We start from the raw sequence: 21,384 nt of genomic DNA on the forward strand, positions 1-21,384 counted from the left end.
ACTATCAAGCAAATTTCACTGTATTTTCCTTCTTCAAATTAAGAACATTTTATGTCTGTTTTCTGATATTTGTCAAGGATGTTGACTTTTTGCATTGGCTATTGCCAAAAGCAGTGCATTGTATATGAGTAAGAGATAAATAAATCCAGCTGCATGTGCTTATAGCTGAGGTTCTGCAAGCAGGGTGTGATGCTCACTTGTGGCATTTATAGTTACAGAGAGTAGCAGGTGTACCTCTGTGGTAAACACCATCCCTTTCTGTAGGTGACTTTGCTTTTGCAAGTCTTGAGGTGAGAGCTGTCGGACTCCAATCCTGTGAAAAATTAGAAGATCAAATCCTCAGGTGGAAAGTATGAATTAGTTACTCAGCACAGTTTTCAAAAACTAAATATGAACTCTGATGTAGTTGAGCAGCACACTTTATTAGATGAGGCTATTTATGTCTTTGCTGCTAATGCTGATACAAGTCTGCAGCTCTTTTAGCTCTTTATCATATCACAGCATAACTTCTCAGTGTGTTGTGTATCTTAGGTTTCTCTCTTTCTCTATTTACATGTGAATATTTTTAACAGAAATATATCTATTGTTTATCTGGTTTTTAACCACTAAGGACAAAATCAAATTTGTAGAATATCCCATTAAGCTAGAACAACAGCTTCTTCAATAGACTTTTTAAGCTGGTTATTTCAGACATTTTTTTTTTTCACCCAGAAGGCATTTCTTTAAAGTATTTTACACAGCAAATTCCATGTTATCTTTCCTTTCTTATAAGCATACTATCTGTTTATGCACTTTCCTTGTTCCAAACCAGTGGGAATCCAGTTTTTATATTCCAGCACAGGAAGATCCTTCTTGTCAAGATGCAGCCAGAAGGTAGAAAGCAAAGAGCTCTGCCAGTTATGTATGCCAGGCTAATGCAAACAGATACAGAAACATACTTTTTTTCTCAGTAGTCATAACCTTCCATTTCTCCAACAGGTGCTTCATCCTGGGCATACAGAATGGCAGGCATGAGGCACAAGGCAATATATTGCAAAGTTTATTTCCTATCAAGTGGCTTCTAAATTCTTTGCAAGTGCTTTGTTTGCTATACTGCCAGAATAGTTTTCTTCCCTTCTTTCAGAGCAAATCCATTCTGAATTCTTGTGTTTCTATGTAAATTGTCTGAATTTTGTTTATTTAACAGCAGCAACCTGTCCTAATAATGACCTTTGCCTTTATAAATGACCCATATTTCACAGAGGTAATTCCTCACTTCTCTGCACTGAAATACAATGTGGGGCTTCTTTATTATTAGCCCTATTATGTACCTGACATTTCATCTCCTTTTGTCCTTGAGAAAAAAAAAAATTATCTGAGTGAAATTGGAAGGCTTTTGAGTTGTCATGGTCATTGGGAAGATTGGTATATTTCCCTTGCTTTTTTTTTTTTTTTTTGCCCTTCTTCTTCCTTCTCCTCATTTTAAGCCTGCAGCTGTCTCTGGGCAAGCAGATGTGTTCAGCAAGTGTCATAGTTTTTATATTGATATTTATCATTTTACCATTCATACAAAAAAGAAGGAACTGTTGCCAGCTTAGCAGCTCTCCACAATGTTATGCAGACTATATTTCAGAAGAACTATGTTAAATTCTTGACATTTCTGGAAAGGTTAGGAATTAAAGAAAAAATAATATGTTTCTAGAGCTGAGTATACAAAAAAGTGAAGCAGGTTAATTCTGTGTCTAATTATTCCTCTTTAAGAAAGAAATTACCAGATCTGAAGTTGCATTAAAGAACTAATAAAGGTACTTAAACATGAGTTATGTGTAGATTTATGCTATGAGAAAACCAACCTTTTGTTTGTGTGGTAGTATAGTTGTAGCTGAAATGGTCTAACGCTACAGACTGAAGAATTATACAACATAAAGATAATTGATTTTTTCCAAAATTTTAGGTCTATATTAAGTACTAACTCTGCTCACAAAGTCTATCTGTCTTTTTTCAGTGTTAGTGGTGGATCTGTTACCATGTCGATAAAGGAGTGAAATAGAAACCAGCAATATAGAAATCAGTAATATTCTCTAAAATTTAAAACATGTCTGTCTGAAACTCCATTCATCTTTGGAGAGTCAATGATGGACTCGGGTGGCTGGTTGCATCATTAAAGATCTAATAGCAAAAAACAAAATTTTAAAATATCTAAGGTATCATAATCAAAATTGTCAAGCCTAAGTAGGTGTTATCATGCAGCAAAATACTATCAAATACCTTGACAGTCTGGCATACAGACATTCCACAGCACTCCAAACATTCGTAGAGATTTTGTGGAATTTCAGTGGCTCAGAACATCTGTGAGAACCTTTCATGTTTAATTACTTCATTTCTCTGGTAGGAAGCTGAACCTTATTAAGGGATATGCTTAAGAGTCATTGTTCATTTTTGGCTTGAGTAGATAGCCAAATTCAAGGTATTACATAGGTTGTTGTGATTAGGACAGGGAAACTGATGACTCAAATATTTCCTTAATATTGTTTGTTTACAAAGATTTATTATATCTCTAAGTGCAGCAAGCCTTGGGAATTGATGTCCATTATCAGGTATTAATGTTTGAGCTCCTTATCCCATCACCTGAGCTCTTTCCCAATGTCTCTATATATTCAGCTTCTTCTCATCATTACAAATCTCTACAAAATAATACCTAGTAAAGGTCTTTCCTATGTTTTTTTTCTTTTTAATTTTCAGGACTATAAAATCATAGATGTTATGCTTACCAGCAAAATCTTATTACTTCTACTTCTTTCATCTTCCAGACACCAATCAAATTACTCCTAAAATGGCAACACCATAACCCACACTTCCAATCCAGAAAAAAATGTTATGCTACCCAACATATTTATACAGTTTTCCTGTCAAGATATTTCCCATCCCAAATCTGAAACAGTTTTACTTTCATTCAAGCTTTACCTTGGCAATTTTTGTCACTTACTTTAATTATGTTGGAAAGGATTCGTTTCATTAACCCCTTCACAATGTTTCCTTAGAGTATGTTCTCTGGTACAGGTTTTTCTTATAATGAGGAATGTATTTGCATCTCAGGACTTTTTCTCTTAATTTCTACATTCATGTTCCCAGTTTTAAGGTATTTTCATCCACAGTTGTTTCCCCTGTTCTTCCTCCTTAGATGATCCTTCCTAATTTTCAGTTTAGTTTTTGAACTAACTACAGTGCTCAGTCATTTATCTGTCTAGTAATTTAGAGATGCTTTGGGTTCTTATTATGCTTTGTTCCATTTATTTATGCCACAAAAATACTGTTTCTAAAAGCTTTTTCCTTTCTCTAAAAACTTCCTGAAATGTGTAAGACGTTCCTTTTCAAAATGTGATTATGAGGTTTCTGCAATCCAAGCCTTTGATCCTCCTGACGGAGATGAAGTGGTAGTGCAACACAAAACTGGAATAGAAGAGCTCAGCAATGTTGTAAAACTATAGATTCACATGTTGACAGTGAAAAAAAGAATTATTCCTTTGGAAAATTCCAGAGGATTCTTTGAGTGAAAAGAGGATCCTGGGTGAGGATGTATAAAATTTCTCTGGAGCTTGTTGGACGATGACAAAGGAGAACTGTGTAGTTCCTGACAAGTTCATCATTTTATCCAAAATTTAATTGTTTTCTCCATCCATTCCACCTATTGCTTCTAGATTCAACATTGACCATAACTTTGAGAGACACTGTCTAAGTGCACGTATCATGCTTCCTAGCATTCAGCAAATTATAAGGAGAAAGTAATCAAAAATATGTTAGGAAATAATCCTTTTAAAATTAATTCATAGTTTCTTCAGTAGAGGAAATCTAAAATTAATATTGGCATTACTAAGCACTTGTACCCAAGTTCAGACAATAATTTGATATTATATTATATAGTTTGTTCCAATAATACCTGGAATTCATAAAAGCTATTGTGGGGATTTAAGTTCCACAAACTGCAAACACTAGTAACAAATCTGTACCTCTAGATCTAACCACACTTAGAGACTGCTTTCAGGTGATGCAGTAACTTAACACTAGAGATCTTACATTTTCCTGTAATAAGCCAACACCCTCCCAAGTCCTTTGTGCTTAAGACTGCTCCCAAACTGTAGCACTAGTATTTTACCTGGTGTGTAATATGTCTTTCAATACAAGCAGACCCAAATCAGAGCAGCTCCAAGACCTTTTCAACTCACAAGGAGCTAACCTTGTGACCACTGCTGACCACTAAAGTGTTTCTTCTTCTTTAGCTCAATAAATCACAGACTGAATTTGTAAAACACCTTTCATCATATTCTTTATGCAACCAGTAAATATAATGCAATCCAATCAAATTATTAGCTCAAAACTGCCAACACTTCTATGTGAATTTGCAGTGGTCCAATTTCCCTACTCCATTTTCAGTTAGGTTCCTGTTCCTAGCCACTGTCTCCATTTCAGACTGATTAGGTAATTCAGTTTTCAGTCCTTTTTTTTCCCCCTTTTATTATTAGTATGTTCAATTGAATAAACTGTTATGCTTGGCCCAGTCAGAAGTTCCTTATGGATCTTATTCTATATATATTGGTCAAAGTCCCATTATGTCCTTCTAGGTGTTAAGGGTACATCTTGAGCCTAATCATAAGCATATAAACCTTTTATTCAAACTATTTGCCCTAAAGTTTGGGGGTTTTTTGGATGATGGATACATAAGGAAATACCATCCAATAATTATTGTCATTTTAAAATTTACTCTTCACAGGTATATATTTTATACTAACATCTCACTTAATAGTTTTCCTCAAAATCTGAGTTAGTGTCTGCATTACTTGCTTTACAAACCCAACAGTCCTCTTCATTTTAGCCATCTTCAGAAATGTAAATTAGTCAGGTCTTCCTTTCTTCCTCAAGCATAGAAAGAACATATTTTAATGGACTCCAGGCAATCAGTTTTCATCTGGTGGTTGCCTCTTGTGGGGCACTGCTGCAAGGAATGATTTATCATTTCTAACAAATTCCACAATCACATAGAAGTATTTTAATCTCCTGTCATGATTCTTTACCAGCATGACCAGGTTTGGTATAGCATGCATGCAATATTCATAAAATCTTCCACCACTGTGCTGGATGGATGTCTGTCAGCACATATTGTGAAAGACAAGCTAAAGTCACTCTTTTCCTTTCAAAGAAGGAAGGATTGGCTTAAATAGAGAGGTGGCTGCAGACAAGATATTCTGTGTCTGGATACCTCAGTCTCTTGAAAAGCAGTGTCTGTGGAGCAGTGAAACAGGGAAATGGGTTAGGAGGTATCATCTCTGCTATTTGACAATGTTTAGTTTGCCCCACAAAATTTTTCAGGGGAACTTTGCAAAACAAGAAACTCTTCCACCCACAATGCACAAGTTTTTGCTCTGTAAGATAACTTGGTACTGTATTTGAGTTATAAGCTACATAGACCACAGTTGTTGGAAGCTTTCTTAAAATGATTCTTCAGAGGTGTTTCATTCCAAATTAAAAAAAATAAATCACATTGCAAAATATTCTCATGGCTATTCCAAGGCATAAAAAAATAACAGTATTGATTAAGCCAGTAACTTAGCTGTGAAAGGAATTTCTGCAATTCATTGCTACATTGTCATTATACTAGGAATATGTCAAAATGTAAGTAAGCAAATATAAAGTATAGCTCTGAAAGTTCAGATTTAAAATAAACACATCTTTTATACATAAACAAATAAATAAACAAATAAACAAATAAACAAATAAATGGAGTATCAGTTGAAATAATCTTATGAGTCCAACAGATGTTTTCAAAATCAGTAGAAAAATTAATGATATATGAGTTCAAATAAAATAATTTTTTTCTTAAAATACTATGTAACAATTTACTTATTTGAAATTATTTTGTATTTTGCAACTTTATGAACATTTTACTCCTGTCTTGGTTCAAAACTTCATTGCCCTGGAATTATTCTCCCTTGTTAACCAAGCTCATGCCATAAGTCAGAAATCAGGTTAGATAACTGAAAAGATAATAAGCTTTGATAGCTACAGGTTACAAATATTTTATGTACAGATTTTTTGGTTGATGTACTGTCTCTCTAGTAGTCTCTAGTACCTAATTTATTATCAAGTATCCATTATAGCTTAAATGTTTGTTATATATTTCCTGTTGCCAAATGCATTATCTCCTGAGAGTTAAATTTAGTAGATTAAAATTAATTCTCTTCCAACCTTTAAATATGGCAGCTTGCCCATAAGATCGAAACACATAAGTGTAGGTTATGTTTGATTTCTAAATCAGTGTGTTGTGGACAGATGTTTGAAAGCTTAAAATTATTCAGATTCATTTTTGCATGATTTTTTCCTGAGAAACATACTGCAGATCATACCATTGCTGCTTTGCTGGTATATTGCCATGGTGATGACATATATAATTTTATCACAACCTCCTGTTAATGGCCCAAACTTTTGTTGTGACCGTGCAACCAAACTACCTTGTAAACGTAGGGATCCATTTCTATCTTTAATGTCAGCTGATCTCATTCAGATAACATGATAGATAATTATTGTCACCCTTCTCTGCATTTCTTTAAACTATATCCAGCTCAAGGTGACAGACCCAAAATGAGTGCTGTGTTCCACTGATGCCCTGTGCCCAGCTGTTTCTTCACTGTGTAGCTGTCTTTGTCTGTGTGTGGAACACAGTCAGCCAGGATTTTACAGAAACCTTTTCACATCTGAGTGACCATGAGTGTCTTACCATGTGTCCCTCACTGTCAATGTTCATGGTTACGTCTTTGCAGCAAATTTTTCCTCAGAAAAGTAGATGATGTGTTCTTCCTCAGTACATACACACTTTTAGACACAGATTCAAAATTTGTTTGAGAAAACAGGTTTGCATAAAAGATTTCATAGACCTTTAAAGTCATATTTATATATTAGTTAAAGAATGGTAGAGAAAGGGAACAGCACCTTTTTCTTTTTTTCCTTATATCAACATAATGAAAAAAAATAGTTTTGTTCTTCAGTTTTAATCTAATTAATCCACTCAGAATGTAAGCTGCATAATGGAATAAAGACATCTTTATGACAAGTTTGTTACTTTTGTAAAAGAACCGTGAAAATGCTATAAATGCTAGCACATTTTAACTTGGTTTTTCTCTGGCTGCCTTCTTGTTTATATATTAAATATTTTTACTGTCTTGTTTTGATACTCCTTATTTCTCCTGGTGTAACTGCTCAAAGGATTCTCTGTCTGGAGTGTTGCAGCACAGCAGATTCAGACAGTTCTGCTCAGAGAAGGAAGTGGAGAGTTTTGGTTCCCATTTTGCACTTCTGGAACAGTTTAGGGAAGGAAGCACCTTTACACCTTTTATTGTTCGTGGTTGCTGACATAATATCCTTCCCTGACTGCTCTGTGCGTGCTTCCTGCCATTCTGTCAAGATTCTTCTGTGTTGCAGAGAAGGGATGGAGGGTGTGCATGTGTGTGTATGTGTGTGCATATGTCTGTGTGGCAGTGTTCAAAAGAGAGACAGGAATGGTCAAGTGATTTGCTGCATTTTTCCTTTAGCTCCTTTCCCTTCTCGAGGCCCAGATCAATCTTCTGTCAGATACCACTGCCTCTGCCAAGTCATATAATGAACAGAAGACTGCCAAAAATTAAGTTCCTCTTTTTTTTTAAGCAGTCTGGTTTGTTTTGGTTTTGATTTTTTGGGGTTTTTTTAGATACTTGGCTTTGCAAAAAAAATGCAGAAAACTATAACAAAAGAGCATTTAACCCCGTGTTTCTTTAAATGAAGTTTGTTTGCACATGACTATATTATTAAGTTGGAAGTTTCCTTTTATGTGGAGCTACTTCAACAAAGCTCCTTTTTAGATTCTCTTGGATAATTGGAGTCTGCAATATGATTTGACTTTTGTAGTACATTCAACTTTTCTAGTCAGTGTGCTTTATTAGTGTTAGTGAAATAACAGTTTACCAGTTAACAGGAAAATTAAATACTTACTACTGCAACCCTTGGTTCAGCAAGAATTTTCAAAAGGTATTCGGAGATGTGTTGAAGTCCTAAATCCACAGGGATTTGTTGCTCTCCAGAGCTCCTTTTGACTTTCTGTTTAACTTGGAAATTACCAGGCTTTGAAGGCTATAGCCCTCGCATTAGATGACTTGATTTATTTATCTGAATTTCATTGACTGGGAGTCAGTCCAGCTAAATTTTTTATGCATGTACTAATGAAATATATAGAACTAGGAGCTAACATACAGTAAGAATAACACTTGAAGTACTCTGTGTTGATAGGTGTGTGTCTGTCTGTGAGTCTGTGTAAAAGAGTAAGAGAAACAGGTCAATACCACAGGCTTCCCAATTTTTTTTTTTTTAATTTTTTTTTTTTTTTTGAGTAGCAGGAAGAATGCAGAAATTGGGTTTTTTTAAAAGGAAATAAATTTACTACAAAAATTGAAAAAAAATTATTTGCGATTGGACTAATAAGCAAAGTGCAAACTGGGGCATATAGGGAGAAAGATTTTTTTTTTTTTTTTTTAAATCCAAGCAAGAAAACTTAACTCACTGCCGATTGAGCAAATTATGTTTCTTTGCAAATTATATGTTTCATACTGATGATCTAATTATATGTTTTATACAAAATTCTGCTTATCAAGCCTTGCATTAATTACTTTAAGATAATTTTGTGTAGATCACAGGAATTTTAAGGTTCTGACTTTAAACTGTCTGCAAAACCTGTTGTTTGAAGACCGGTCTTAAACCGTGGAACCGATAAGTGTGTGGGAGGGACTCAACATACTGCTCCTCCACTGAGATTTTTATCCCTCCTGGCTGAGTTTTCTTTCTCAGTATTAGGTAATTTTTTTTTTTTTTTTTTTCTGAATTCACTCATCATCTTGATCTGTAGAGCAGCTCATCTCTGCTAAGCAGCCACAGCTGCTCTGATCTGCCCACCCTGACCAGGGAATGGAAGTGGGCAGAGCACTGTGCACCAGCAGCACCCCTGGCCTCAGCTGAGGGAAAGCAAAGGGAGTTGTTCCACATGCACTTACTGTGGATTAAAATATGGGTTTTCTTCTACAGAGAAAGCCTGCTAGTCTCTTTTGTCCTGTATGTGCATGGGAAATAACATTCTAATTTGTGCTCTGTGTTGGAGGTAAGGCTGCAGGAAAAACAGGAAAGAAACCCAATCCAAGGAAATGTAAAACTGTTTCTAAAAATAGACTGGGTTTGTTTGTCAACACTGGAAATCAGATAAGACTGTCTCCTAACTTTGTTTGGAACAAAGCTTTTAAAAATACATTTGCAAAATAAATTTATTTCAAAGCTTTGGCCTTCTTTTAACTTTTTTCTTTGCTGTTGCAAGTATGATCAATAACTTTTGTATCTTTTTAAGCAGCGAGAAGCTATTGTTTTCAAATATAAAAAGCAGCAAAGAATTTTTGCAGTCTGTGTTTTGTTAGATTTACAATATTAACTGTTCTATGTTCTGTGCTCTGCATTACAGTAATGATATATAAATATGCCCAGAAAATAACACAAAAAGACATTCATATATAGAAACATAATAAGTACTCTACTTGAAGATTTGTTTTGCCCAACAGATTAATTACATCATAGTGGCTAGCTAGAAAACTCACACTGACTGCTTATTCATTAAGTTTTTTCCTTGGAGTGATAAAACACTTGAGCAGTTAAAATGTTTATGGATGCTAAGAAAATCAAAAGAGAATTGAAGTTTAGAAGGAGTGAGATCTAGTTTTTCTACCGCAGTAACTCTGAGTCAGAGTCAAATACTGGATTAAATGACCATGATATCAGTTGAGTGTTATGTAATATACTGTGAGAATTTATCAGGTTGGCTAAGATGGCCTTAGTTAAGAATAAATATGTAAGTACCAGCCTCTGCTTTTAAACTACATTTTTTCTACTTCCAAGGCAATATTTTTACTACACTAGGGAGCTAACATAAAAACTTCAAAAGAACATTTAAATTCATATTTCTCCGATTTCCTTTTCCTATTCTATGTTTCAAAAACCTTTGTGCCGTTTTATTAAAATATATATAAATATACGAATATGATAAAGTAAGATTATAAAGGGGAAAAACTTGTGTATTTTACCTTATACTAGACAAAGTAATTTTTGTGTTTTTTCTATTTCATGAACTCTTTTATGGTTAAAAATATTTTTGATATGATAGAAACTAGTTATGTGGTTTATAACATTTTATAAAATATGTTTCCTGCATTGTGTATATTTATATAACGTGTATTTCTCTCCTTAGCTCTGTGACAGAGCTCTATTGCAAAGCTCATGCACTACTAAAAGAGTGAAATATTTTTAAAATTGTCATCTGCCTCTATTATTCTGTTTTTATAAGAGAAGTTATTTGCAGGTTATAAATCGTTTGCAGAACATTTTAGAATTGAAATGAGAGAAAATTGCACCAGTGTTTTCTTCAAGTATCTTCACAAGTACTTTCACTAATTTATATTTCTAAAGAATAAGGTCAAGAATTTTTGGATTTAAAGCAGCTGACAACTCATATATCAAGTAACACTTTAATAAATGACCATCGTATTTGCACAATGAGGGAAATTATCACCTCTGGTGTCAAAACACAAAATTGTTTTCCCTTCAGAAATAAATTAGAAATAAATTAGCTGGCTGTTTAGCATACATAGATACAGAAGAATTAATTAACTCTCTGATTTAGGTAATTTTTCATGTAAGAGCTGTGAGTGATATTTAAAACTAGAGACAATTCTATTAAAATATTCACAACATGTACTTCAGTTTTTTTCTTTATTTCTTGATATATTTGTTTAGTGTTTTCTTTCACAAAAATAAGCCTTTTAATATGTTTTTCCTCCATGCATTATTTGTTTATTAGGTGCAGTAAATTTTCATTATAATTTACTTGTACACTAAATCATAATGAGGATGTTTGGCCAGTTCCATATAGTAACTTTCATCTGGTTATCAATTCCATAATAACATTTGGTTTCCTTTCTGTGTTTAGCAGGAACGGATGCAGGGGACTGTGAACTGAGTAGTGCAAGTGCTGAAGAAGAAGGTTTGTTTTGAGGAAACAGGAAAGAGGAATAAAAGAGAAGGGAAAAATACGTAATTTTAAGGAAGAAGGAGAGAAAAAAAAACGGGGACTATGGGGAGAAAAAAGATTCAGATTACAAGGATTATGGATGAACGTAACAGACAGGTGAGTTGCAAAAATACCTGACTTGAGAATCATATATTTGCAAGGGGGCTCATTATTAAAAGTGATTTAAAAGTTGGTAAGTTTGTCTACCTATGCACATGCCAACATATAAGTATACATATACACAATGTATGTTAGACTACCAAAGAAAAGCCACTTTTGTAAACAACCTAAAACCTCACACACAGTGTTTTCAAGTTCAGTAACATGCACAGCTAGGAAGTTTTTACTTGAGGACATGATCCTACAAAGATTGCTCTCTGTGCTCTACTCCACACTGGCTTTGAGTTCAGTCTTGAATATATATACTTAATATATATAACCTGTGAGTTGCTACAGGACTTTTAGTACAGTATTTTGTGAACTGTTATGAAATGAATTATTATTATTATTATATGAGCACTTTCATTTAAATTCAGGCAACCCAATTATTTGTGCTCCTTCAGCTTTGCAGTGTCTTTATTTTTGCCTCCTTCATATAAACAAGACACTGCTTCATAAAATTTTCCCATCCAGATTTTAAGAAGAATTAGAGTAGTCTAACACAATCTAAAATACATATACAATAGTACTAGCATGTTCTAGTTATAAAACCAAGTGACCTCACTATTTAGCTAAAGCTAAATGGGTCCAACAGGACATATTAACTAATTTCTAACTCTGCTTTAAAAAAAAATGTCTAGGGAGCTGTCACATATTGTCAACACTATGTCTGCTAGTTAAAATATGTTCATAAATGAGGGAATTTGCTTCCCTGTTTTCACAAAAATAAAATTCAATAACTGATACCTGCAAATAATATTTGTGAAAATTGCTGCTGTTTACATTAGATGTAACTGAATGCATGTGGATTTTTTGTTGAAGATCCACAATTTTAAGAATGTCTCCATGTAATTATTTAATACTATGATTAATGTTCTTCATACACCGGTTGCAATTTAGGAATAATAACCTGTAGCTGATTTTTAAGAACTTGATACTGAGTTACTATTAATATAGTAGCACTACTAATTTGATCTATAAATGTCTTCATGTATTCAGGGATTTTTTTTTTAAGATGCTGTTAGTCACAGAGGATTTTATAAAGCCATAAAAACCTCAGTCCAAGCATAACAACAAATTATAGTCCTTACATATGCTTTCCAAGAATTTGTAAATTTTTAGTGTTAGTAGTAACTTATGATCTCTATGGCAGAAAAACACATGTAACAGCAAAATGCTCCTTATGATGGATGCATTTTGTGTTTTCCCTGAAGGTTGTCTGCTCTTGTGAGACAAGCTAAAAAGCAATAATTCCAACATTATAGGAATATCATATTTGCTTTAATTGTCTTATAGCTTGGAGTTGAAATTGGATTTGAAATATTGAATTGAATGTATTATAAATATTAAGTCAGTAGCTGTTTGAAACTTCCCCATGCTACAATGGTTTCTTCTGAAGGGAACCTGAATTATTTTGTAATTGATACTACAAAATTTTGCCGTTCATAACATAAGTTCATACAACAGCTTAAATCTCATTATTTGCATGCTCAAATATAGTACTTACAGAGATTTTAGCCCCACTTTTGTCAAGAAAATATCTTTAAAGTGGTCGAAAATACTTTTAAAAATAATACAGATAGTCTTCAAATCATTCACAGTAGAGTTTCAAGAATTCCAGAACCAGCTTTCAGAACTAATAATTATGACTAAAACTGTAGCACTAAAATACTAACAACTGCAGTGTAAGTGCAGGGAGTGTCTGTCTTACTAGTATTTCTCAGGCTCATAGAATGACAGAATGGTTTGGGTTGGAAGAAACCTGGTTCCAACTCTACTGCCATGAGCAGAGACTCCTCCCAAAGCCTGACCTCAAACACTTCCAAGGAACGGGGCAGCTGCAGCTTCTCTGGTCAACCTGTACCTGTGCTTCACCACCCCCACAGTAAACAACTTTTTCCTAATGTCTAATCTAAACCTGCTCTTTGTCAGCTTGAATACATTCCCCCTGCTCCTGTCACTCCATGCCCTTGTAAAAAGTCCCTCTCCATCTGTCTTGTAGACTCCTCCAGGTACTGGAAGGCTGTACTTAAGCTCCAGCCTTCTCTTTTCCAGGCTGAACAATCCCAATTCAGTATATGCTAATGTAGCTTTACAGAAGTAATGTAATTTGCTACTGTGAGGCTGGAGGATTAGATTTACATTATTTTACTTTCCATATTGTAAAACTGGCTTGATACTGCTTCTTATTTCTACAAATATATTAATGATAATTTTTTAAGTATTTCTATTGACTTCATCTTGCATTTAGTCCCCTGATTTAAAGCTCAATGAAGCAAATGAAAAGATTTCATGGTTTCATCAAACTGTGGGATTAGGCTTTTAATTGTAGTAATATATATGTGATTAAATATAACTGGATTTTTAATAATTGCGGATTGTTGTTTTAACCATTTATATCAGATGTACTCTTGCACAAACCTCTTCTTAAAACATCATGAAGTATTTCTGCTTTAGCATAGCAGCATCAATTTGTTTCCTAACCTGCACACTACCAGTAATCTTAAAATATTATTATTAAAATATCATTTATATTCCTATATTGTCTTCTTATTTAATTATATCAATATATTTTTTTAAAAGGTTAAAATGTTGCACCAGAAAAAAATGGTAAAAAGTTTTTGATTACTGAAGCTAAGATACCAGCTCAAGCAGAGTGCCACAAAGCCTGTTTGTAGCTCTGTTTACAGACGGAGATATTTTCTTTCCACCCCACCAAAAAACGTTTGCAAGAGCAGCAGCAAGTCGTTTGGCTAGAAATGCCTTATTGTTGGCTGCATTCAAACACAGTGTGGTTTCACAGTACAAGGCATGTCAGATATGGTAAACCTGAGTGGTGCATCCTCAGCTGCTCTCAAGCACATAAATACTCTGCAGCACAGCACACACCAGCAAAAATACATGGAAAATATCAAATGAGCAGCTATAGCAGTAGTTCTATTATTCTGTCTCCTCTCCCAGTGCAAAGGTGAATCTATTTGGAAAGCAGAATATTCGCAAAAGGGATCAAGCTGTTACAAGGCCTGGGAAGCAAAATTCTTGTCCTTGGCTGTTCCACTCACTTTCCCAGCCATTGAATGGTGTACTTGTTCTCTCTGTGAAACAGCTGTTCTCTTCCACACTACTATCTGCTATAATAGGAGGCTCCCCTGCTCTTCAAAGTGCTTGTATGAGTGGATTGGGAAGGACAAAAATAGTGTTGATTTCCCCTCAGGAGAATTTCTTCTGAGAAGTCTAGTTGGCTGGATTTGTGTACTTTAGTGACCATACTGGTAACAAATGTAAACTCAAACTATCCAGAGTCATATTTCTGACTGAAAATAACACAGAAATGTGCAGTTTGAGGGTACAATCTGCACTTTTCCAAAAACTATTTTAAGCTTTGACTTTGGTGGATAAATTAAAGGGAAACTACTGTAACTCAGCCATTAGAGGCTCAATCCTTTTACCCTGGCCTGCCTCAGAGTTCTCACATTGATTTTAGTGAGTGCAGAATTCAGAATTTTAACTGGGAGGAGCCATTAATTTAATGATGTTTCTTGTGGGCTGCAAATTGTCTTTTCTAGTCCTCACTGATACCTTGTGGTCACAAAGATGGCAAGAATATTTGACTCTGTGAATGATCATGAATTTTCTTTGGCCAGAAAAGTTTCAGAGAAGACAATCAAAAATTTTCCCTTTTATTCTTCTTGACATATGTAGAAGGAGGATGAATAACTGCCAGGCCTAGATTAAATGTTTATTTATTTTGTGCAGTTTGGTTCTCACCACAGTATTAAATGGAAATGAAAACTCCCAAATGAATCTGGTTATAAGCAGCCAATGTGACTAAATATTTTCTTTTTATTCTAGTAAAAATTCCTGGATAATATAGTTTTCACAAATGTGGAATGAACCCCTGGTAATATTGTTCAGACTCAACAGGGCTGTGAGGTTGGGCTAACCCTGTCAACAGACCATGCAAATAGACTGTGACTGCTTATGTGATATTAGGTGCACCATCAGCAGAATAAATAGCTAAAATGTTAGCATTGACATCTGATACTAAAAGTTCCTTACTGCTGGAAGTTCTTTCTGTAAAAATTTCAATTGAGCAGATTGGAGAAGAATTCTAGCAACACTTCTAGGTTGGTTTAAATAAAGAAAAAGAGTGACGTCATTTGGAAAAAAATATATGAACTTTATTTTGCTGTGTCTTCTTAACTGAAAGAATTAATTCAGCCACCTTTGCTATGGTCCACATGAAGGAAAAAGTATATTCTTCTGTCTCAGAAAAGTCCTTGTATTTTTATCTGGATTTTTTATAAGTGTGAAATATTTTGTTAGTTTTAATGACAGCCTTTTGTGTCTGCTTTAGACAGGGTCCATCTGAAACTTTTTGCAGCCATCTAGACAGGGCTGCCCAGGCCTAAAATAAATAGTTGTCATGACATAAATGATATTGTCTTACTGTAGTACAAGGTTTCTCATAAAATATCTCATTAAATCCCTGATCTGTGAGTTAAATCCAGAGCCACATTGACCCAGGAATGAGGGCATAAGACCCAGTGATTTTCTGGTGTCAGATCTGGAACACTCTCTTGCATTTAATCCCCCCCTTTTTTAAAAATTGCTATTAGGAAATTTGAAGCCTTACAGGGTTATGCACCATTTTTTGTCCCTGTAATTTTCTTGCTTATTAGTTTTACATTTTTTTCCTGCTTCTGAAGAGTCACAATCACAACTGAGTTTATCATATCTAATGATTCTACACAGTGTTCATTTCTTTCAATTTGTAATGAGCCGATGGGTCTTACCTGTTATTAAACACCATACTAAGTGTACATTTCAATATTAAGGTGTTTAACATTGACACACCCTTTTAAAGCATCACATTTGTGTAAATCTGTAGGGTGTAACAGTAACAAATACTGGCTGTTTAACTTTTTCATGCCCAGACTTTTTACCATTCTCTAATTTCAGAAAATCTACAAAGCTGTAAAATGAGAATTACTGAGTTATCAGCTCCATAGAGAACAAATCAAAGCAGATATTAAAGTGAGGTGATGGGGCAGGGGAAGAATATCCTGGAAGGAAATTACCATTTGCAGGAAGACCTAGATTTGTTCTACTGACTTTGATACCTAATGCTGCTAGTTTCAAAATTAATTTCAGCAGCATGTATCTATTTTTATCTCTGTTTCAGCTCTATTTAAAAGGAAAGGGTAAGAGACTATTGTCTGAATCAGATGCTTCCCTGATGAAATAGTGAAGAACCTTAAATATTAATGCTAACATGAGCACAAGACAGATTAAGAAAAAAAATGCACCTATTTACTTATATTTTCATTATTCCTACATGGAGCATCCTCATTTCATCCAATATGTGAGATATCCCCACCTGCCCCCAGGGAAATATTTTCACATAACAATATAGATGCTTGACTATGCACCTAAGCATAATTTTTTGTTCAATTAACCTCAATCTAAAACATCGCACTTTTATCTTTCACATATTTTTATTAATTGCTTATGATGAATTGCATACACATATATACTTGAAATATAGCATTAAAATTCGACAGTGGCCTGTTTTCCAGAGGTAAAGTTAGATTTCTGGAAGAAAAGAGTTGCACTCCAAGTTTTCAAGACTCCTAAACTGTGGTGAACTGTAGAACTCTGGCAACACTTTTCATGTTATTTCAGACTACCTGAGAAGTAAAACTTTAACAGAGCTACTGAAATGAAACATTAATTTCTAGAATGCCATATTTTAAGGTTAAGTGTGCTTATATTACAGATTAATGTTCTGAGCATAATTTAGAATGAATTATCATAAGGTAAATATTTAGGTCAAATTACTTTTAATTTGAAGTGTGAGCAAGAAGAGTGCAGTAGTGAATGAGACATCTGCCAACACAGCAGAGATGAAAAATAGCACAGAGACAGGCTCAGTCTTGCTGTCTTGCAAGGAATGGTTTAGAAAGCCCTGGGGGAAAAGGAGCTGGAGGTGGGAAGCAGAACTGAAGCCATTGTGGAGAGGAAGAAGTTACACTCTTCCTGTTATGACAGGAAATGCAGACAAATGTGCTTCCTGACCATTTGCTCAGCAGGGAATGAAATATTCTTTGACCTTTACCTTATGAACATTTTAGCAACACAGAACTTATAAACATGTTTTTTTTACTATAAACTTATATTTGTACCTTCCAGAACTGGTGATAGAAAAAAAAAAAAAAAAAAAAAAATTAAAAAAAAAAAAAAAGGGGAGCTCAGCCAGCTTTTGTGTCTATTGTATTGGCCACTGTATTTTTGAGATTATCTTTTTTACCTAAAATGTATACATATCTGTAGATCTATAAAGGACTTAATCATATCCATCTGATTCAACAAAAGGAAGTGAAGCATCAGAGATTAGCCTTTATTATTCTTTCATTCCTGTTTGGTCTTAGATCTTAATTAATAAGTTAAAATGAGAAGCATTGATACTGTCTGACCTCCTAATTTTGGAGGTTGCTGTGTCATCTTTAATTAACATATCTTTCAATTTTATTCTTTCTTTTTTTACACACGAAAAACTTACAAGATTGGGCATGATTTGGATTTGGACTGATTGAATAGTATCACTTCTCCAAGTGTTTGATCTGTTATTTATTCACAAAGATTCTAAAAACACACAAAATCTTATTTTTTATATGGGTTAATCATGAACATTTTATTTGTTATGGCTATAATTTTAGAGTGTCCTCTTAGAACTCCTCTTTGTCTGGACTATTCAGCAAGTTATAGCTCAGTATGCTTGGGGCTTTCTGGGACAATAGCTCATTTACCAGCATAAATCAATGCTGTCTCATCCCTCTAAGTTATGCTGGAGGGTAATAGGAACATGGAAGCAATCTGCTGAAAGTCTTTCATTTAGTGTGGTATGCCCAGCTATTGCATAAAGGAAGGTTTGTCTGGATCAAATTCTGCACTGGTGCTGTTTGCCAGACCCATTTGAGAGTTATTGTAAAGATTGTTTCAGCCAGACCTCTTCACGTGACAAACAGTTCTAAACAAAAATCAGAGCAAAATAAGATGAAAAAGGGAAGAGAGAATTTTGCAACAGTTTTTGCCTCTCCAGTATTTGATGTTTCAACAGAATAGGCTTAGGTGCCTGGCAGGGACATTTTAGTGAAGAGCCCCTCTGAATATGTATGTCCAAATTGGCTTTATGTTTGAAGTTGGGTAGACTGCTCAAGTAGTATTTCCTATTTTTCACATACATCCTATCTACTGTGCTTGCTCTAGTCCCCGTGTCAGAAATTCAGACTTTCCACACGAAATAAGGACAAACAGACAACTTTTTTTTTACAACATGGCGCTATTATCAGATATTTCTGTGCATCAGTGATCCCTCTTCTTCACCTGTTTGAAGGCAGGAAATTAATTTGGAAGGCATTTTGTGAAAATTCCGTTTCTCCCATTTCATATGTCAGTAGCTATATATCTGCATCTTGAGGATAGTAAGAAATAAGGAGAGCATTGATATTCTGCCACTGACTGGACTGAATCACTTGAAACATCCTGGGACTGCCACTTGGAAAACATGAAGTGTTAGCACATATGCTGTGACTATTAGTGACAAATACAGAGTGATGTTACAGTTCAGCCTCTCATAGTTCGTGACATTTCAGAAAAAAATTACTTGGAAAACCTGAATTGAAACTAAAACTAAACTAAACTGAAGTAAATTAATCCCAAACCATCTCCCACCAAAAGACACAATGATCACATGGCAAAAATTATAGAAAGACTATTTCCAGTGGCTAATATCTCCATTTACAAACTCACACAGTTAAATTAAAATCTCAGCAGATGAGAGAATTTGTAGTTGTAACCAAGTGACCATTCTTTCTAATTTATATAGATTAAATAAATTCAACTTAATAGTGATTAAACAAGTAAGTCTTCTGTGCATCAAATTGCCCTCTCAATTGAGCATACCAGTGTGTGACATGCACACTTGAATTCAGCTGTTTACAGCTTCACTTGCAGATATAGATTGGGCCATTTGAAAGCTGTTTCTATGGAACCAAAGAGCCAGAGTTGAAGCTGAAAATCACCCTTTTAACAATTCTCTTTTTTCAATGCCTCTCCTTTAACATGTGTCACCTTTAGTTAGAACTTCATCCAAAATACATAAAAGGCTCACCTTGATTTTATCAAGGAAATTGAAAGTCCACCATAAGTATTTTACAATTAAGTAATGTCTTGTTTAGCTCACACCGTACAAAATCATCAGCATTAATGTTTATTCATGTACAAAAATGCTTCAGACTTCAGTAACCTACTTTCTCAATACCACTATTTTTATTAAGGGGACAATTACATTTTAAATAAATAAATAAAAATTAAATAACTAGAATAACTATAGTTCTAAGACAAATATAAATGACTACTAGATTTTGAATTAATAGAAAGGGATATAATTAGGTCATTTTTTGTAGGATTTAGAAATAATTCTTATGATCTCCACACCCTACCCTTTTTGCAATGCATATAAAACAATGCATTCAAGCATCTCATTATATGAGTATTTAGAAACTGTATAATTGTTGAAAATCTTGTATTTTATATATACATGCTTTAAAAGATTTTAAAGTTCGTTGGATATTGGCTTCTTTTCTTTCACTTTCCGCTCCACTTTAATTGTTCATAATTTTCACCTTGTCATTATAAAATATTCTATTCCAAAAGGATGTCCTGTTTTGCTTATCATTCTCCTAAAGTAGATTTGTTAACTGAAAAACCTGCCAATTAGCAGTGATTTAGATAGTGGGGATAACTAAACTTATCTTGACTAATATTGTCAGGAAGTAACATGCAGTGATTTGATTCTTGCTACTGAAAAAACCTAAATGTTACAGAGGTCTTGAAATGTATGCATTTTTGGGGGATGTCTTATTTGAAATATGATGATGAATTTTCTCATTGTGTGGATGTTTTCCTTCAGTGTCACTAGTGTTGTTTATGTCATATGACAAAGTGACATTATCTGTTCTTATAAGACATTAACAAGACTGAGCACTTTGAGCACAAATTATAATTATAAGGCTGTGTGCATGCTTTAATCATTTGGTGATGTAGCTAGAGTTTGTAGCTGTATGCTGCATTTTCATGCCAAGGTGACTGTCTTGTTCATTCTCAGCACTAAGTCAGTTCAAGTGTAATCTGAAATTTTTGAGTGTAGGTTCCACTGTGCCTTCTAGACAAAGAAGTTAGTGCCAACTAGACAAAAGAAAACAGAAGTTTTATACAAATTATTCAAATTTTACCACTCAACAAAACTTTTTCAATATTAGAATATTATCTTCTACCTTAAAGCATATTAATTAGATGGTTTTTAATTTTAATATTTTTTAGTGTGGGCAAGAATGGCTAACATAGCAAATGGTGAACAAATTGAACAAATAAAGTTAAATATTAAACATTCTGTTTACTTATATTCCTTACAGAAGTATTTTAGCACATGGAATATTCATGTTCCTTATGTAGCCATATAGAAGAATGTATGCAAAAAATATAATTTTGATTTTTAAATGGCTTGAAGAGTATTCATAGTTTTTTCTGAAGTTACTGACATGACATTTGACTGTATTTTCACGTATTTGACATCATATTTCATTCTCTATTATAAACTGTTATAAAGCATAATAAATTTTCATCTATGTATATGTATTGTGTATGTGTAAAGATAAACCACTATGAATGACATATTAAAAAATAAAAATTCCTAATCAGAAGAAATGAAACAGTAGTAGATGCAACTGTCTTTAATTCTTTAATTATCAGTTGCAGAAGGCATTATCTAGTTGATTTAGAAAATGTTAGAAAGATCAAGAAATTAAAACTAAATCAAATTCAGAGCAATTATAATTCTAAATTAAAGAAGAGAAAATGAAGTTCTATATTTTTTATTGTTCTGGTCTGTGGGGTTTTTCACTGTCCATAAAAAGTAACTCTAAGCAGTATAATTCTGGTGATAAGTATTATGAATTAAGTAACTTCTGTACATCACAGATAGTGGTTTTTCAAAATGTTAAGGAGTTTTACCTAGCAGTAAACACAAACAGTGTCTTTGAGGACATACTGGAATGGACTTC

At 34.0% G+C, this 21,384-nt stretch overlaps 1 protein-coding gene across 9 annotated transcripts in view; it reads left to right on the forward strand.

Moving 5' to 3' along the window:
- MEF2C (myocyte enhancer factor 2C) overlaps window positions 1-21,384 on the forward strand; it is a 131,566-nt gene that overhangs the window by 46,365 nt on the left and 63,817 nt on the right. For 7 of the 9 annotated variants that reach the window (XM_079331442.1, XM_079331448.1, XM_079331447.1 and 4 more), the window contains one exon: window positions 11,021-11,218. In XM_079331442.1, coding sequence (XP_079187568.1) covers window positions 11,165-11,218 — 54 coding nt within the window. In that variant the 5' untranslated portion in view covers window positions 11,021-11,164. The remainder of the gene's footprint in view (window positions 1-11,020; window positions 11,219-21,384) is intronic. The other 2 variants (XM_079331444.1, XM_079331445.1) reach the window with 1 other exon arrangement.

Source organism: Erithacus rubecula (genome assembly GCF_903797595.1).
Source record: "Erithacus rubecula genome assembly, contig: SUPER_Z_unloc_3, whole genome shotgun sequence".
Taxonomy (NCBI): domain Eukaryota; kingdom Metazoa; phylum Chordata; class Aves; order Passeriformes; family Muscicapidae; genus Erithacus; species Erithacus rubecula.